This window comes from Phoca vitulina, unplaced genomic scaffold (genome assembly GCF_004348235.1).
Source record: "Phoca vitulina isolate PV1807 unplaced genomic scaffold, GSC_HSeal_1.0 scaffold8, whole genome shotgun sequence".
Lineage (NCBI taxonomy): Eukaryota > Metazoa > Chordata > Mammalia > Carnivora > Phocidae > Phoca > Phoca vitulina.
The window spans coordinates 45,647,154-45,666,258 of record NW_022589711.1 but is presented as its reverse complement, the minus strand read 5'-3'; the positions used below and the strand labels follow the sequence as shown (position 1 = coordinate 45,666,258).

Below are 19,105 nucleotides of genomic sequence, written 5' to 3'. Positions count from 1 at the left end.
TGGGATCGACTCCTTAATTTCTCTTTCTTCTGACTTGTTGTTGGTGTTGTAGTGTTATAATTAATTAGGCTCTAGTCAGAGTTTCTAAAATGTTGGCTTATACCACTCTTGTTCAAAGTAAAGTGAGAGAATGTCCCTCCTTATGAAAGCCTTTATAAAATTGCCAAAGAAAAACATCTCCTCTTTTTGGAGGAGTAATTTTGGGATGAAAATTCTGTTATTATCAAGTATTTATGATAAAAGAAGCCAGTCACAAAAGATCACATTCTATGATTCCACTTAATATGAAATGTTCAGAATAGGCAAACCCATGGAAACAAAAAATAGATTAGTGGTTGCCAAGGGCTGGGAAAAGAGGGGAAGAAGCGGGGAGTGAGTTCTAGTGGGTACAGTTTCCTTTTGGGGTGATGAAAATGTTCTGAAATTGGATGGAGGTAACAATTATATAACTCTATGAATATACTAAAAACAACTCAGTTATACACTTTAAAAGGGTGAATTTTATAGTATATAAATTACATCTCAATAAACTTTTTTTTAAAAAGTACATATGGTGTATAGTCCATTTGGAAAAGAAAACTAGGACAGCAAGTCAGCATGGTCAGATTCCATGAGCAGTTGCGTAGGTGTCCCTGAGCATCTCCTCAGTATAGGCCCTGAGGAGAATATAGCAGAAGTAAAAGGAGAGTCATGTTCACTGGTGACTTGGAGAGAAATTAAAGATGAGTGTCATTTGAGGAAGTGTATAAGGGGCATGGTGCTCTGCCTCTAGGAGAAAATGCAGCAGAGGATCTAGTTGCCTGAGAATTTGCTTTTCATTTCACAGGCTTTACTTCATACTACTAAATCTAGCTCCTTTATGAGCATGAAATCAGAAGCTGATGTTATCTTTTATTTATAATGTACTTTGATTTTTTTCTCAAACTCTTCTCCATCCCATATCTATTATTTTGTTTGTCCCCATCTATGATGGAAAGATTTTAATATCTGCATTTTCATAGATGGGGAGACTAGGACCATGTAAGTTAAATATTAAGAGAAAGTTAGTAACAGAGCTGGGACTGGAACTCATGTCTCTTAATCCCTAGGCAGGTTTTCTCTCACTCTTGCACATGACATATCCTTAGCTAAAATAGTTTATTCCTGGTAACAACTCCATGCTTAATTTAGTCTAAGTGAACCTTAGTATTTTTTTTTTTTTTTAATCTGAGAGACGGAAGGATGAATGGATGGATTCATTTGCTTATTCATGTATTCAACAAACATTTATTGTATATCATGTCCCAAATATACACATGTGAAATACAAAAATATATAATCATATTAGTTGCTGAATATCCATGTCATTGAGTTAAAAGCTTATTCTGGCACTTTGATGATGGATATAGGAAGACACATCCTTTTTTAAGAATGAACTCGACTAAATACTCTTTTAACATGTGTGGTGCATTTGTGAAGAAAATTAATAAAAATGTAAGGGCCCTCAGTTTGTTTTTCAGAGTCCATCGTCTCTCATGGTTCTTCTCCCCCTCCGATTTCCCCCCCTTCATTCTTCCCCTCCTGCTACATTCTTCTTCTTCTTTTTTTCTTTCTTAACATATATTGCATTATTTGTTTCAGAGGTACAGATCTGAGATTCAACAGTCTTGCACAATTCACAGCGCTTACCAGAACACATACCCTCCCCAGTGTCCATCACCCAGTCACCCCATCCCTCCCACCCCACCCCCCACTCCAGCAGTTCTAGAGGGGAGGGGGTTGGGAGGATGGGTTAGCCTGGTGATGGGTATTGAGGAGGGCATGTTCTGCATGGAGCACTGGGTGTTATGCACAAACAATGAATCATGGAACACTATATCTAAAACTAATGATGTAATGTATGGGGATTAACATAACAATAAAAAAATTTAAAAAAAATGTAAGGGCAATTTTCATAGTAAGTAATAGTATAATTATTATAGAAATTAGCATAAATGGAAGCACACGGAAATGAAGGGACTTGCTTGACTTTCAGAGCTCGTTGTGCCCAGGCTGGTACCTGAGCCAAGATTTTAGATTTCCTCTTGAGCCTTCCTTTCTGGTTTGGAAAGCACAGCTGCTCTCTGACAGAAGAAGACATGTTTTTGGAGAGATTCTTCTACCTTTGTAGGAGATACCTTTGTACCTGCTCATTCTTTCAAAATAACACAGTCTGACTTTTCTTGTGTTTTTTTTTAATGACTTTTTTTTCCTTTTTAAAAAATTTTTTATTTAAATTCATTAATTAACATATAATGTATTATTAGTTTCTGAGGTGTAGAGGTCAGTGATTCATCAGTTTTATATAACACCCAGCGCTCATTATATCACATGCCTTCCTTAATGTCCATCACCCAGTTACCCCATCCCTCCACCCCCCTCCCCTCCAGCAACCCTCAGTTTGTTTCCTATGATTAAGGGTCTCTTTTGGTTTGTCTCCCTCTCTGATTTTGTCTTGTTTCACTTTTTCTTCTACTCCCTATTGATCCTCTGTTTTGTTTCTTAAATTCCACATACAAGTGAGATCATATGATAATTGTCTTTCTCTGATTGACCTATTTCGCTTAGCATAATACCCTCTAGTTCTATCCACATTGTTGTGAATGGCAAGATTTCATTTTTTTGATGGCTAAGTAGTATTCCATTGTGTGTGTGTGTGTGTGTGTATATATATATATATATATATATATATATATATATATATATACATACCACATCTTCTTTATCCATCTAGTGTTTTTTTTAAAGGAATGAAAAGGATTCACTTGCAACTAGAGCCTTTTCTTAACATTCACCCTAACATAGAAGCATAGGAAATGAAAAAGGTCATTACTTCTTGTATATTATCTGCTTTTAGAAAAGACTGTGTCTAAAATATTAGGTGAAAATGTTTTGCTCTCCTTTTCTTAAGACTCTCGAGATTTTCCTATCATGTGTTTTCCATTGTTGTCAAGGACCTTTGCTTTTTATGCTGGGGATAAATCCTGCATCATGACTACTAACTCACTCATTAGATTAACTGGCCTCTTTAAATGATTATAGAAACACAGTGGGCAAGCTTAGCATTGACTTACAGGGCTCAGTGCTACCCCTGCATTTTCTGAAGATTCAGTAACAACTTCAAAATCTAAGTATTCCCACGGATGGCAGTTTTTTTTTGTCAAAACAAAATAAAAAGTTCGTATTTGAGCTAAATTCACCCACATTGGTGATTGATAGTATGTTTGGTGATACCCTGTGCGATTTAGTTAATTAGGAACATCTCCAATACGATAGCTGGGCTACTGTGGCCACTTTAATTTTACTTTTGACAGAGAGTAAAGCAGCAATATCTGACAGTACAGCTAAAGCTTCATGTTCAACTAGCCCATCCTCCTTCCCTATAGTCATACACCTCAGTAAGATAGATGTATGGTTTTTGTATGTGTTGTAAATAATCTCTTAAAGATTTCACAAAATTTCTGAGTGCCTTTCTCAGATTGTTGGAGAGGGATAATGGGACTAGAAGGTACACGTATGAGTTCTAAACAAATACCCTAAACCAGTTCTAAACAAATACCCTAAACCATCTTTCCGTTCTCCAGCCTTCAGTAATTTTGAAATACATCCTATCACTTTTTCAAAATTTTACTACAACACATGTTATAAAACCATTAAAATGTGAGGGAAAATTAATATATTTTCAGTGAACAAGTGGTAAATAGTCTCATAGCTTCTAAGAACACTCTTAAGAGTGCTGATACTTATTTAAATTAGTATATTTTTATAAGTAGCTGAGAAAGAACCTTGAATGTCTATTATAAAGATGTGTCAGTTTTCTAAGCATTAAAAATCAGTGTGTTTAGGTGTATCCCACATATAGAAACAGAAATATATCTACTTTGTAGCTATTCAGGTGTTTGTATTGCTTCCTTTAAAATTTTGACGTACTGTCATTTCTTTACTTACAGAGATTTTTCTTTTAGTTTCAGAGACAATGGTCAGTCACGTTTCTTGTTTAAATCAGAAGCTTGGTGATTACCATTAATTTCCAGAGATTAAACTTATTAATGTCATGTCCCTTCTTTCTTCGTCACTGATTTTGTTCACAGCAAAGATAACATTTTTATTTAAGTCTGGAAAGAAACCTCAACATAAGTATTCCTTTTCTAAAAACAAAATGAAAATTCTAGCATGTAGTCTGATCGAATTAATTAGTGGGTGATTATTCCTTACAGCATTTACAAGATATGTTCATATAACATATTTTTTGTCTTTTAGTAATAGTTCATTAGCTTCTTGAGAGAGGTATGAGAAAAAGTGGTAGGAGCCATTGCCATTTGAAGAGCAATCAGAACTCAGAATGTGTTTAAAATGACAGGGTAAGGGCGCCTGGGTGGCTCAGTTGGTTAAGCAACTGCCTTCAGCTCAGGTCATGATCCTGGAGTCCTGGGATCGAGTCCCGCATCGCGCTCCCTGCTTAGTGGGGAGTCTGCTTCTCCCTCTGACCCTCCCCCCTCTCATGTGCTCTCTCTCTCTCTCTCCATTCTCTCCCTCGCAATAAATAAAATCTTAAAAAATAAAAAAAAAGATGACAGGGTAAGCCAGGTTGGAAAAAAATTTGTTTTTCCTTTTGTAGGGAAAAAAACACTCATTCTCTATCCAGAGATATAATCACTGCTGTTTAGTATAGAGATTTCCTTTTAGTATTTTGTTTGGATGTGTGTGACTATTTTTACAAAAATAGTATTGTATCCATGTTACTTATGGACTGCTCTTTTAAGTTTAACCTTATATAATGAACATTTCTCCATCAATAAATATTCCTTACAACACAACTATAAATGGCTATGGTGCGATTATAGCATAATTCAATCATTCTACTGTATTTGAAGATAAAGATACTCAATCCATCTATTTTCTATTATAAATTATATCTTTGTAAGTATATCTTTGGGTACAGCCTCTTGATATATATATGTAGGATAAATTCCTAGAGTGCAAATTAGTGGGTCCAAAAATGTGGGATGTACAAATATTTAAGACTTCTGACGTATTGCCAGTTTGCTCTCTGGAAGGGTTATACCAGTGCACACTCCCACTAGTAGTACCTGCCTCTTCAAGCTTCTCTAACAGTGGGTATCAGTCTTATTTTACCATGTTAATTTGATAGGCAAAAAAAAAAAAAAAAATCACATTTAAAAAATTTGAACTTCTCCATTTAGAAGTTGAACTTTTAAAAAGTAGGCTAGTTGTAATCTTTTAAAATTACCTGTTGATGTCCTCTGCATCTTTTTAAAAATTGATGTATTTCTTTTCTTATTTATATGTAATTACCTATATATGATTCAATTCAAAAAGACCAAAAGCTTGGTATAAAATGGCTTTAATAGGACTACTAATAAAAGCTGCCATCAAATGAACACCCATATAGCCTGAAGCAGTGCTAAGCACTTTACCCTCATATTTTATTATTTTATCTTATTTAATGTTCATTGTAATTCCACAGTAGATGTCTTCATTTTGCAATGAAGGAACTTGAGATTCAGAAAGGTTGAATGACTTGCCCAAGATCACAGCTAGTGATAGGATTTGATTCCATTTCTGTCTGACTTTAAACCCCAAGTGGTTTTGTTATAACACACTTCTGCTTATACCTAATTATCCCAGATAATTATCTCCAACTATCCTTTTTTCCCAGTATTGTTCCAGTGCCCTTTGCATATATATTTTGAATGGAGAGAAATAACTTCATTCATCCACACCATTTTGCAATGTTGCTCAAGAATAAAGCATTTCATACCTTAAGTGAAAAAAATTCCTAAGCCTGTATTTTTAAATATCATTATATTAGATTTGATATAGACCAAGATCTTTTAATCATTTGTTATTGTAATTTACTCGTTCCAGATGCATTCTGTGATTTTGTGCTTTTAGTTGCTTTTTTCCATGTTTTGAACCAGGTGCTTGCCTCAGATCCTTGCTTTTGAAGATGAGGTATAAATAAATAAAGAAACAGGTAAAAAAGAATAATTAGTGTACTAAATTCTTCTTAACAGAACTTTACAGAGCAGTATGGCAAGGCTTCTCTCAGATCTTAGTATGGACAGTGCTCGCTGCAAGTCTGGGAATAATCTTACCAAATCACTTCTGAACATTTATGAAAAACAACCTCAACATGACCCAATCCCTGCTCATACTTCCATAATGAGCTATCTAAATAAGTTAGAAACAGATCACACTTTTACACATTCTGAGACACTTTCTGCAGTTAACAATGAGGAGCGCATGGAGCCAGATAGACCTTATGAAAATGTCCTGCCCTCCAGAGGCCCTCAACATAGTCACACAAGGAGCACAGAGGAAGCATCAGGCCCTGGGATGATTTCTACGCTTTCAAAACAGGTTTCTGTTGAGGAGAGCGAAATTACAACTCTAATAGACAATGAGTGTAATTTGGATAACACAATTTACATTCCATTTGCTAGAAGCACTTCTAAAAAGAAGTCACCACTATCTAAGAGAGTATCCCCCCAGCCACAGATCACTGCGGCTTCGCCACAGCTGGTCGGCAACAGCGGACTTGTCTCTGAAAAGGCAAATAAATCGTGTGAACCTGGAGTTTGTTCCTCTTCCAAAAAGGAAGCCGAAGATGCACCTGAGAAACTTCCCAGACCAGCTGATAGGGAAGACAAGCAGCTCCTCAGGAAGATAAAGGAAGCCATCAGTAAGATCCCTGCTGCGGCCGAGGAGCCGCCGGAGCCGGCTGCGGGCCCTGGCCCCGCCACCCGTCAGGGCAGCGGCATTCGAGGGAGGAGTAGCGCAGTCTCCGACGGTAGCTTTTTAACTTCTGACTTGACGTCGGACTGGAGCATCTCTTCTTTTTCAACGTTCACTTCTCGTGACGAGCAGGACTTCCGGAACGGCCTTGCAGCACTGGACGCTAATATTGCCAGGCTCCAGAAGTCCTTAAAGATGGGTCTTCTGGAGAAATGAACTCAGAAGAATAAGGGACTGAGTGCTTCTTTTAAGAATAGACCTTGGCTACACTGAATGTATATTTTAAATTTCTTTAGAGAAATGATGTTTTATACCAATTATGTATGATAAGTGTATGAATAATAAATTTATTATTGTCCTTATTATATTTGAACATAAAGGAGTTTGTAAATCTTGCACTGGTTATAATTCTGCCTTTCTGCACTAATTCCTTTTCGGCCCTTTAGCTGAGGACGTTCTCTATTTTATAAGTAATATGAACAAAGTTAATCTCTGCTTCTCTGTACTAGCACTTCTTAACTACTCAGTATCACCTCTGTCCGTGTAAGCACATTCGAGCTATTAGAAGCCTGAGTGTTGTGCTGTCACAGTACCTCCTGGTCACCGGCCGCTGTCTTTATGCACAGTGCTTGGGCAGGCCTTAGCATTAAAATGTTCTTCCGGCACCAGGACCTCCTCCTACTGGTTTTTAAGTATTGGTGCTACAACTTCTGAAGGACCCAGATATAATCTCTTTGACATGTCCAGATTTTATAGATAGGGATTTCTTAAGTCTAAAAATACTAAATGAATTTTTAGTAGGTTTTTTTCATAGAACTGTCCATTAATATTTTTAATGTTTCTTCCAGTATTCATAAATTAATTCATTGGTGTATTTGGAGGTAACAGGCCACAACTCTTCAACAACATAAGTTACAAAGTACAGTTCAGAAATATAAAATACAGCAAGGATGAAAACTGTGTCATCTGTCTACTCCCAAATATTCAGTTGTTATTCATATGCAGAAATTCTTAAGATTATTATATGATAATACAAGAAGAGCATTGTATTTTGCCCTTAAAATAGGATAAGCATTCTCTCGTGCAAAGAAAATTATTAAATGCTTATGGGTTGATTCACTTAATTAAGGGTTAACAATGTGATTGAAAAACAAATGAGACTGGAAAATCCTTGATAAACCTTACCAGGAGCTTACTATTTATTTAATATAAGACAAACATGGCATAGAAACATGAAATTATTTGATTAAATTTCAAGATGGAATATGATTCTAGCAAAAAAGATAGGATAGACAGCTTCATAGAAGTTTAAACTAAAAGGAAGCAGCAAATGGTACAGGAAGACCTAGAAGAGAAGGAACTTCATATTGATGTTTAACAATGTGTAGGATTTGAATAATCCTGTGAATATCCTCATAATGTTTGCCCCATAAAGAAAGTATCATCAAAACATGGGGGTTGAATAGTATATTAAGAGGATGATAGGTACACCAACCTGACTAACATAGAGGGATCAAGATTACTACCATTGACTCTTGAACAACACAAGGCTTAGGGACACCAACACCCCCTATGCAATCAAAAATCGGCATATAACTTTTGACTCCTCAAAAACTTAACTACTAATAGCCTACTGTTAGCCAGAAGCCTTACCGATAACATAAACAGTTGATTAACATATTTTGTATGTTATATGTATTAATATACTGTATTCTTAGAATAAGCTGGGAAAAAATGCAAAGAAAATCACAAGGAAGAGAAAAATACATTCACAGTGCTGTATTTATCGGGAAAAAAAATCCATGTATAAAGTGACCTGTACAGTTCAAACCTGTGTTCAAGGGTCAACTGTAGATGATAAAGGTAACAGCAAATGATGATAGCACACTTAGAAGAGTTAGAGTCAGATCAGAATGTCTTGAGCTCCAGGCTGAGGAATAACCATTAACCATGAAGTCTTGGGTGTTTGGGTATATTTGGTGGTGGTGGGTTTTTTGTTTGTTTGTTTGTTTTTAACTGAGGACCACCAGATAAAACTGGCTGCTCTCAGAATTGCATAGAATGATCGTACATAAAAAGTAGAGGTGGGGGGAGGGGCGCCTGGGTGGCTCAGATGGTTGGGCGTCTGCCTTCGGCTCGGGTCATGATCCCAGAGTCCTGGGATCGAGCCCCGCATCGGACTCCCTGCTCAAGTGGGGAGCCTGCTTCTCCCTCTCCCTCTGCCGTGCTCTCTGGCTCTATCTCTCTGTCAAATAAATAAATAAAACCTTAGAAAAAAAAAAAAAAAAGTAGAGGTGGGGGGAGGCTGGAAGCCACCTAGAAAGCTGTGGCAGTAGTCCAGACAAATTGACAAGCCTTTGGCAATAAAGGTGAAAAAGGAGAGACGAATTGAAAAACTTTCAGTAGGCTTGGTGACAATAGAAAATGAAAGAGAAAAATCAAAGATGACTCCAAAGTCTCCAATTTGGTCAGTTTGAGTCACACTGAGCAGTGTCTCAAATGAAAAAGTTCTTGGTCAAGTTCCAAGTTAAGTCTTGATAACAGTACTGATAATGGAGAGTGGGATAAAAAGGAGAGAAAGCATGCCCATTCTCAGTAGTCCTCTTTAGATCTTCACACAAGAAGTCAGTGTAACTGCCTCTTCATAGTCTCAGAAGGGTCGGTCTGCCTCCAAATCCCAGCCCCCGCACAAAGCCTTTTCAGATGTCCCAGAGTGTGAAAAGCTGATTAGCAGAGTATCCCCCAGCCTCTGACAGGCGGAACTCAGTGTCTCCTTGATAGATACTGGGTGTAGAATGGGAGAGAATTGTCCTCAAGCATTTTGTCACTGTTCTGTCCTGTCTTGGATTTGTGGAGGTAATGTGCAGACGTCACAATGGATTTGGTATTTGTGAATACCACTGAAGATGAAAGAATCTGGTTCTATGACCAAGTGTGGAGATCCTAAGGGCTAAAGAAGCCCAAGAAGTACTTTGTACACATTCTTCCTTTATTCCCCCTTGGAGCTGAGTAAATCTTGTGAAAATCTTTTCTTTTTACTAATGGCATTTATGTCAAGTGCCTTAAAATTTATAAAGGCTGCCTCAACCACATGGAAAGGACAGAACTGCAATGCCCAGTTAGATAAAAGGACATGCGGCCTAGTCACAACTTACCAAGTATTTACTCCTCACATTGTGGGGCAATCTCTTCAGCTAAAGATTCCTTCGTTCAATGAATAAATGAAAGCTCTAATATTTACCAGGTACTATTCTGGGCTCTGAAAATACAACAATAAATACGATCTTCTCTGCCCTCGAGCTTACATTAAAGGGGGAAACAAAGGAACATGAGCGGTAAGTACTGTGAAGAAAAAACGGGAAGGGGACAAAGATGACAGAATTGGCTTAAGTTTCCATTATTAGATTAAGAAGCCCCTTCTCAAAAATTATGTTTAGGAATCAAGAATTTAAGCATGCTACCAGATAAAGCTAGATTTGATTTGTGAGCTAACTCTCCCTTAATCATGTTTTAGATCTGTTAACTCTCGGTTTCCTTCTGCTCAGAATTGCTTAAATTCACCTTATATTTTAGTTTTAGTATACCGCTTGTAGAGAACTGGACACTTTTTTTTAAAGCAGTTGGCCTGAATAGGACCTCCCTGAGAATTACCAGAGATGGTAAGATGTTAGGGACTTCCGAAGGGCTTAAGTTGAGTTTTTGAAGGGACTTTAATAAAAGTTATCTATCTCACATTTATACCCAAAGAAGGAATCCATTCTACAGTGGTACCTGCTACTGGTAGGATCCCAAGTGCACCATATGTATTCCTTTTGCCTGGACCACCCTTTTGCTCCTCCTGACCAATTCTTCCTCATTTTTCAGACCCATGATACTACTACTGTACCGTGTATGTGCCTCTGTTGATGCATGTGTCTGTTTGCATGGCAACCTCTCCTACCCTGTATCCTTCTTAAGGGCAGGGACCAGCATTTGTTCATCCTTGACACCTCTCATGGCACTTGGTGCCTGTCATATAGTAGGCAGTTAGTAACAATTGTTGGACTGTGCTAAGTCCCTGGCAAATGGTCATCTCGGCTTCACTTGATTTTCTCTTGGTGTTGGTAAGTTCATGCAACAGTTTGTAGCTTTATTACACACATCTAAGCTGGCATTAGCTTCCCTGTATTTTTTCTTCTTTATTCCCATTGTTAACTTCTGAAGCAAAATCCGCTTGTTTAGCAAATATCCACACACTACTTGTGCTGTGGAGAAGTCATAGATTTTTTAATATTTAGGGGGGGAGATAGGGTGAAGCATTTATTAAACTCTGTCACCACTGCAGGGAAAATTTATCCTACCAGTCTACCTTACCAATTTGTGGGAGGGATTGTTGTAGGCAAAGCACTTTGAAAACGAGGGCACTGTATAATCGGTGACTTACAACACTGAAAGAGCCCTCACCATCCTGCTTTCCCTCGCTTGATGTCCTCCAGTTTGTCAGTGTCTTAAAACTTAAATCCAGCAATGAGTAGAGGAACTCCAGATGTGATGTTATCAAGAAGAATACAGTTAGATCACCACTTACTATGATCTTGTTAAAGTTTTAGCCATTGAATTCTATTACAGATCATATTAGGGCTATAGTTCCTTTCTAGATAGTATTCGCATTGTCATTCTTGGTGTTGAGTGGCATCATGTTAGGACAGCTCAGGGGGGCCCAGGTCCTTCCTGTCCAGCCAGAAGTGAGCCGTTCTTCAAAGCTCAGGTTCTGACCAAACAAGTGGTCTCAGCTGCCCCAGAGGGAGAGTTCACACTTACCACAAACTCACCAGTGAAGCCAGGTCGGCTAGAGGCCGTGAAGAATGGTGAAAAGAGGCAGACTGGAAACCAGGAGACCTAGGTTCAGGTTTTGCTACTGTTTTTCTGTATGAACCTTGTTTTACAGTTACAGTGAGGATTTGACTAAAAGTTCTTTGGTCACCCCATGATTTGACATCCTATTTAATATTGTATTCTAGCATTTTGACTAGACATCTTTCAATTAGTCAACTGTGAAGGTTCTACTCAGGGTATTTAGAGCTTTATATGAAGTAGACAGGTCGTTTTCCCTATCAAGGGAATGGCCTTGCCAACTCTAGAGAAGATTTATAGAAGAGAGGTCATTATTTGCCACCTATGATTCAAAAAAAAAGCTCTGATATTACTGGTGTCTCTATTAATTCTATCTCAGGACTAATTTTTGTTTTTTTGGGGGGGTGTTTTTTTCAGGACTAATTTTTGAACATCAACTTAGAAGTTTGAAATACTCCTGGTATAAAAAAGATTGTGGATAATTTTTGCTTTATTTTTTACAGGCCTTTTATAGGTAAAAGAGATCTTATGATTCTCTAGTCCAGTCTCATTTCTAGAAATATGAAAATTGAAACCAAAAAAATATTAAAGACATTTGCTCAAAGCCACACAACTAACTCTTTGAACAAGATACTCTGATTTTTCAGTCTACTTTCTTCACTATTTTGTCTCCCTGATAGCCGCTAACTCATGACCACTTGAGCCCCTGAGGCCCCTAATCTGCCACCAGGATCTAGCTGTATGCCTTTGTTTCTCTACTAACATGGTCTAATAAGGAATTTCCGCCTGGAATTTATTAAGAGGATTAAATAAGATAAGTAAAAACTGCCTTGTGAATTATAACACTAAATAGATGATAATGATCACTATATATAATTGATCCATGCACATGTATATATACTGTACTAGATACTTAAGGTTTTACTTTTGCTTTATGAAAGGCACACAGTGTTTTTAAAATCTCTGTGTAGCATGTGGCATAATATTAGTAAAACAATCCTCCTACCTGTCACTTGGCCAATTCCATCAGAAGTCATTATTTAAACTTATGTTTAGGGACGCCTGGGTGGCTCAGTCAGTTAAGCGTCTGCCTTCAGCTCAGGACATGATCCCAAAGTCCTGCTTAGCAGGGACCTTGCTTCTCCCTCTCCCTCTGCTCTCCCTTGCCCCCCTCAAGCTCGCTTGCTCTCTCATGCATGCTTTCTGTCACTCAAATAAAATCTTTAGGAAAAAAAAAAAAGCTGTGTTTAAAGTAGATGGAGAAAGTTACGTGAGTTTTTCTCCTATCGACACTGGCATTCACAGTGAGTTAGGACCCCAGCACTACCATCTGCTCAGCCTAGAGGGTAAAAGTGTTCGTTTCTCCATGGGCACTTCAAGGAGACATGTGGAGGTATCACAAACTATCCAGGAGGGAAATCTGTAACAAGAAATGTCCACTGCTCAATAGGAAGCACACAGCCAAGGTACATATTTTTACCCCACCATCATTTCCAGATTATTCTGCACTTGGCTGTGAGCTCTAGGCCCAGAATGGGGTAGGATACCAGAATCAAATATTTTCAAAGTCAGCAGCTCCAAAACAAGCAGAATAGACCCTCTTGGAGGGTAGTAGTTTGTTTGTGGTTTGGCGAGAAGAAAGGAGTAAAGGAAAAATAAGTTTTCAAATCCAGAGCCTCAATGGATGGCGAGAAAATTAATCTTTTTTTTTTTTTTTTTAGGTCAATACCATCAGACTTGCTGTCTTAGGACAGGGAGATTGGTAGAAGATGAGACACAAACTAGAGCAAGTCAATAAAGAAATATTTGAATAAGTAGGTCTTCACTATTTAGAGCAGTGACCTATATGTACCCCTCCATTCTCCCCCCATCACAAAGCTAATGATCATTTTTTTCACCAGAGAACTGAGCCCTCTGTCATCACCTCTTCCCTCCCCCCATCCCAATTGGATTAAAAATCCATCTGATCAGATTTCTGTAATAATGGATGACTAACACATAAAGCAACTCCTTCAACCCCCAAGTTACCCAGAAAGAGTATGAGAATTTAAATTGTAGTTGTATATATTTGGCCAAAGTTTGAGAAAAGTCATGATAGATCATTGATGAATATAAGACACTTAGGCAGTGATATTTAAGTCTGTGGATAGGTTTATTTTAATATCAGTGCATTAGAAGAGCAAGAGCTCTGGATCATGAGACAGATGATCAAGTGACTGTCTTCATATTCTATGTGACCTTCATTCATTTATAATTTACCATATCTCTACTGTGTGCTACACACTGAGCATTTAAAGGTAAATAAGACAAAGTGTGCCTCTGAGGGACCTAAGGCCCCAGAAACTGCCAAATGAGGAGATATGACCTCAAATTCTCTCCAGCTCAAAATGCTCTTTTCCAAGGAGAGGGCTTCCAATACCAAAGGAACTAGGCATGTAGCTCATAGACACTCAAACCATGTTGGCGTCATACAGAATGTTAGCTTTGCATTGCTGTTGTTTCTTTCTTCCTTTAATACTCATATCTTAGGTGTCCTCCCTATTTATTTTTCTCCTGGATGATGTCACTTTCAGAGTATCTTTGTGTGGTGCCTTTCCAAGGCCTTGAATATTTTAATTTCACCCTTTTAAACAATATTTCACCATTTCAACAATAGTTTCCATTGGATTTCAATGTAAAGATAGTAGTGTAAAGTTGCCCTTTTCCCTTCTTTTGCAGAAATCAAAATGAACAAGAGGAGTACGAACTCCATTTGTGGGGGAAAGTAGGAGACAGCTCTAAAACAAGCCACAGATTAGGACTGCCCAAAGCGGTAGTGGTCAAGCAGGGTGCAGGTGAGAGGGAATACAGGGTAGATGCTATGACTCCAGATGCAGAAGGAGCTAGCAAAGCACACTTCTCAATGATGAACAGCTCACCCAATGAGAGAAGTTTTAAATCCTTAGTTTATGACATGGGAAGACGATCCATAGGCTTTACATTGGGGGAAAACACACAGATGCCTATTACCATGTGGAGAAGAAACACTAAACAAATCACTGCCCAGAACTCTGAGTATTAAGGACAATTCCAACCCTTCTTACACACAAGCATTCTGCAGATAGCCAATCCAGGGAAACTTCCTTATGTGCTTCAAAACCTAAGTCATCAAGAAGGACCAGCAGAGGATCTATACTAAAATATTTTGAGGGGGAAAATATGAAAAATAGGAAAATGAAACTAAATTAATTTAGTTTACTTTAATTAGTAAATTAAAAACACTTATCAGAAAAATGTTGCCAGAGAGTAAATAAAAGTTGTGACTAAATGAGAATTTTTTTTAAAGATTTTATTTGTTTATTTGAGAGAGAAAGAGAGTGAGTGGGAGAGAAAGAGAATGCACACAAGCCAGGGGAGGGGCAGAGAAGCAGACTCCCCCCTGAGCAGGAAACCTGATATGGGGCTCGATCATGACCTGAGCTAAAGGCAGACACTTAACTGACTGAGCCACCCAGGCTCCCTTGGCTGTGAATTTTTAAAACTGAATTATAAACAGCTGTTTACTCAAATCAAGAGCATTGAGCAGAGAAGCAAGAGCTCAGGGACAACATGAGACAACAGGATATGAAGCAGGAGCTAGTAGAGCTTAGGAAAGAAATGAAAGGCAAAAATTAAGCCATCTCAGAAATGAAGGGAAAGGGGTGCCTGGGTAGCTCAGTCATTGAGCATCAGCCTTCAGCTCGGGTCATGGTCCCAGGGCCCTGGGGAAAAAAAAAAAAGAAATGAAGGGAAAAATCAACAAATTTAAAACATAGTTTTGGTATAAAATCCTAGGTTCAAATTTATTTTCCTTCAGCACTTTGCATATTACACTACACTGTTGTCTTCTGGCTCCCAGTGTGGCTATCAAGAAGCCTATCATAGAGCAGATCCTTACTGCATTGAAGTTGATATAATTTTTTCTCTCTGGAGGCCTTTAGAATTTTCTCTGAATTTGATCTTCAGTTTCACTGTAATGAATATGACAGTGTTGTATTTATGTCTGTATGTTTTTTAATGTCTCCAGTTAGTGCTCTATGAGCTCTTTTTTTTTTTTTTTTTTTTAAGATTTTATTTATTTATTTGACAGAGAGACAGCGAGAAAGGGAACACAAGTAGGGGGAGTGGGAGAGGGAGAAGCAGGCTTTCCGCTGAGCAGGGAGCCCAATGTGGGGCTCCATTCCTGGGATCATGACCTGAGCCGAAGGCAGACGCTTAATGACTGAGCCACCCAGGCGCCCCTCTATGAGCTCTTTAAATCAATAATCTTACACCTTTTTCTAATCCTGGAAAATTCTCAGTTAATATTTCTTCCAGTATTTCCTTGTAATTTGTTTTCCTCTCTCTTTCTGTGATCTCTACTAAGTTTTTACTTCAAACCTTCACGTCTCTTAACTTTTATTTTTGCCATCTCTTTGTCTATTCTTAACTTTTATGAGCAGTTTCCTGATCTGGTCTTTCATCTCGCTAATTTGATTTTCACCTATATCTTTTTTGCTGATAAATTCATTTACTGAATTTCAGTTGTTATATTAGAGGAACAGTTTGTTCTTTATAATTGCTTTGCTCCTGCTTCATATTTCTAATACTCTCCCTTGTCTTGTTCAATATATTATGTATATTTTAAATCTTTGTTTGATCTATTGATTCTGTTCCCTTTAGCATGGACCATTAAGCATGTGTACCTTGTTTGTATCATTCTTTCCCCTTATAATTTCATATTACCCTGGGAAACCTAGCTACCTAGACCTAGCTACCTAGTAATGCATACCTGGGAGAAGAGACTGAAATCCATACTCTAACCTAAGACCTCTCTTGATGAGTTTATACAACGTGTATGATGTCGTGGTGTGGTGGTCATAGGGACAGGAAATATTCCTTAGACTGATGACTTCTGTTATTTCAGTCTAAATTTGATCACTCCCTATTTAGCTACCCACATGAATTAGCTTTTCCTGTATCTCCTCCCTCAGCTCTGCCCTTTTTCACGAGTTTCCTCCCTTAGGATTGGGATAGGAGTAAGAACGGCTCAGGAGTCAAAACATTGACCTGCGCCTGTTGTTAGCCACTCTCCACCAGCCAGGTTCCAGCTCTGCTGTAATATTATTCTTATATCCAGTAGCACTGTGCTGGCATTACTTCTGCCCAACACAGAGGTGTTGAGGTGAGTGGTGACTCACCCAGAACAGTGTGGAGGACGGAAGAAAATACAATAAAATTGTTCTTCCACAACCTGTCCTCTGCCTGGCCTTCTTTTATTCTAAGCTACCATTTCCCAAATACATACGGGAACAAAACCACTTCCTGTTTTCCTGAATTCTCTTGTTCATTAACCCACCATCACTTCTGTAGCATTTCTAAGGTGAATTCTGGAAGGAGGCCAGCAACCTATGTTTGTTTGCCCTCTTGTCCTTCGCACTGATGTGTAATGTCACCTGTCTCTCACCAAGTTCTGCAATATTTGTGCGTCTTTTGCTATTCTCTCAAGTCTGTTTCACTTATGCATTATCTGCCTCTGTGCAATACGACACTTCTAATTATTGCAGATTTACAACATCTTGATATCTGATAGGGTGATCCTTTCTCCTTTTTCATCTTCTAAATTGTCTTGGCTATTCTGGGCCATTTACTCTTCTGTGTCAATTCAGAGATCAGTTTGTCAAGTTCTGTGAAAAATCCTCTTGAGATTTTATGGGAATTGCTTTGAATTTATAGGTTAATTTGAAGAATTGCCATCTTTATTATATCGAGACCTTCAATCCATTAATATTGTATTATGCTCCATTTACTTGTCCCATAAAGAGCTTGTTAAAATTTTGTGGGATTTATTCGCAGGTATCTTATAGCTTTTGCTACTATGGTAAATCACTTTTTTTTTCAACAGTGAAAATACCTTTATTTTTTCTGATCATACAAAAAATCAAATGAAGGGCACCTGGATGGCTCAGTCAGTTAAGCAGCTGACTTCAGCTCAGGTCATGATCTCACAGTCCTGGGATTGAGCCCTATGTCAGTGCTCCCCAATCAACGGGGAGTCGGCTTCTCCCTCTCCCTCTGCCCCACCCCGCACTCATGCTCTCTCTCTCTCTCAAATAAATAAATAAAATCTTTAAAAAAATGCTTATTGTAAAAATTCGATCTTTATATAAATTTAAAAAGAAAGTAAATCCCACCGAAAATCCCATCATCTTGAGACTGACATCTTATCCTTTCAAGCATTCTTTATGCATGCAATATACATACACAAGTAAATTTATATATATAGGATCATATCATGCTTGCTATTTTTTTCATCAACATCCTCCCTCTCCACCTCCTCTTCCCATATCAATGACTTTCCTATTCCCTAACTATACACCTTAACTTTAATTTTATTCAAATCCTGTTTTGTGTGTTTTAATAGTTCCCCCCACACACACTTTTCTTCATTATAGATCCTGAGTCTATCTTGTTAAATCTTTTAAGTATTTAGAATTGTTGTCACTGTCAAAATTTGAGTGGATTTTATTAGCAGCATTAATGATTACAGAGACATAAGAAAATACTTCCCGGGCTCCTGGGTGGCTCAGTCATTAAGCGTCTGCCTTCGGCTCAGATCATGATCCCAGAGTCCTGGGATCGGGACCCTCATCGGGCTCCCTCCTCAGCGGGAAGCCTGCTCTCCCTCTCCCACTCCCACTGCTTGTGTTCCTGCTCTTGCTATCTGTCTCTATCAAATAAATAAATAAAATCTTAAAAAAAAAAAAAAAAGAAAGAAAATACTTTCCAGGCAGAATGTTCAGTCACTGGAACTCCAAACTGAATTAAAATCTGCTTCTGAGATTACCAGGAAAGAAAAGTGGATATGCCCTTAAGACTGTTTAGGTATGGTCTTGCTGGTGGTAGGGAGAGGGACCAGGTGAGCCTTGGAAGACCAACAAAGAAGAGGAATCTGGAACGTTGCTGTTCTACTTAACCTACTGTCAGGTTTCTATTTATGTGAGGGCTCTTGACTTAATTGACCAGTTTTTCCAGTGGGTACATGGGCCTGTTGGAGACCATTATAAAACATGCTGGGGTAATCCAGAGCAAAAATTTCCCAAAAAAAGATTTCCTCTGTTGTTTTCTCCCCCTCTTAGAAATACCATTTTGTTGTTATGATAGAGTTTGGTTGATTTGTTTTTGCAATGAAAACCTTTAAAAATTTTTCCACAGGTAAGTAATATAGTAAATGTACCCATTCACTCACTTTGTATATTCAAAAATAATGGAAAAAATTCCAGCCCCCCAGAGGTCAGAGTTTTGAATTTGGCATGGCAGGACTGAATAACTAATTGATACTCCATAGAGCAATAGTTACCATCTGTGGAACAATTATTATGTATCAAGCACTCTGCTAGTATTGCTTTGCAGTGTATCTTCTCATTCAACCCTCGAAACAACCCTATAGAGCAGACAGGATTTATTTTACCTTTTTTAACAGTTAGGAAATTAAGGC

The 19,105-nt window shown here is 38.1% G+C and overlaps 1 protein-coding gene across 1 annotated transcript in view; it reads left to right on the top strand.

Moving 5' to 3' along the window:
• Positions 1-7,127, top strand: part of CCDC14 (coiled-coil domain containing 14) — a 48,560-nt gene extending 41,433 nt beyond the window's left edge. The window contains exon 13 of the mRNA XM_032406151.1: positions 6,057-7,127. Coding sequence (XP_032262042.1) covers positions 6,057-6,993 — 937 coding nt within the window. The 3' untranslated portion in view covers positions 6,994-7,127. The remainder of the gene's footprint in view (positions 1-6,056) is intronic.
• The last annotated feature ends 11,978 nt before the right edge of the window (positions 7,128-19,105 follow it).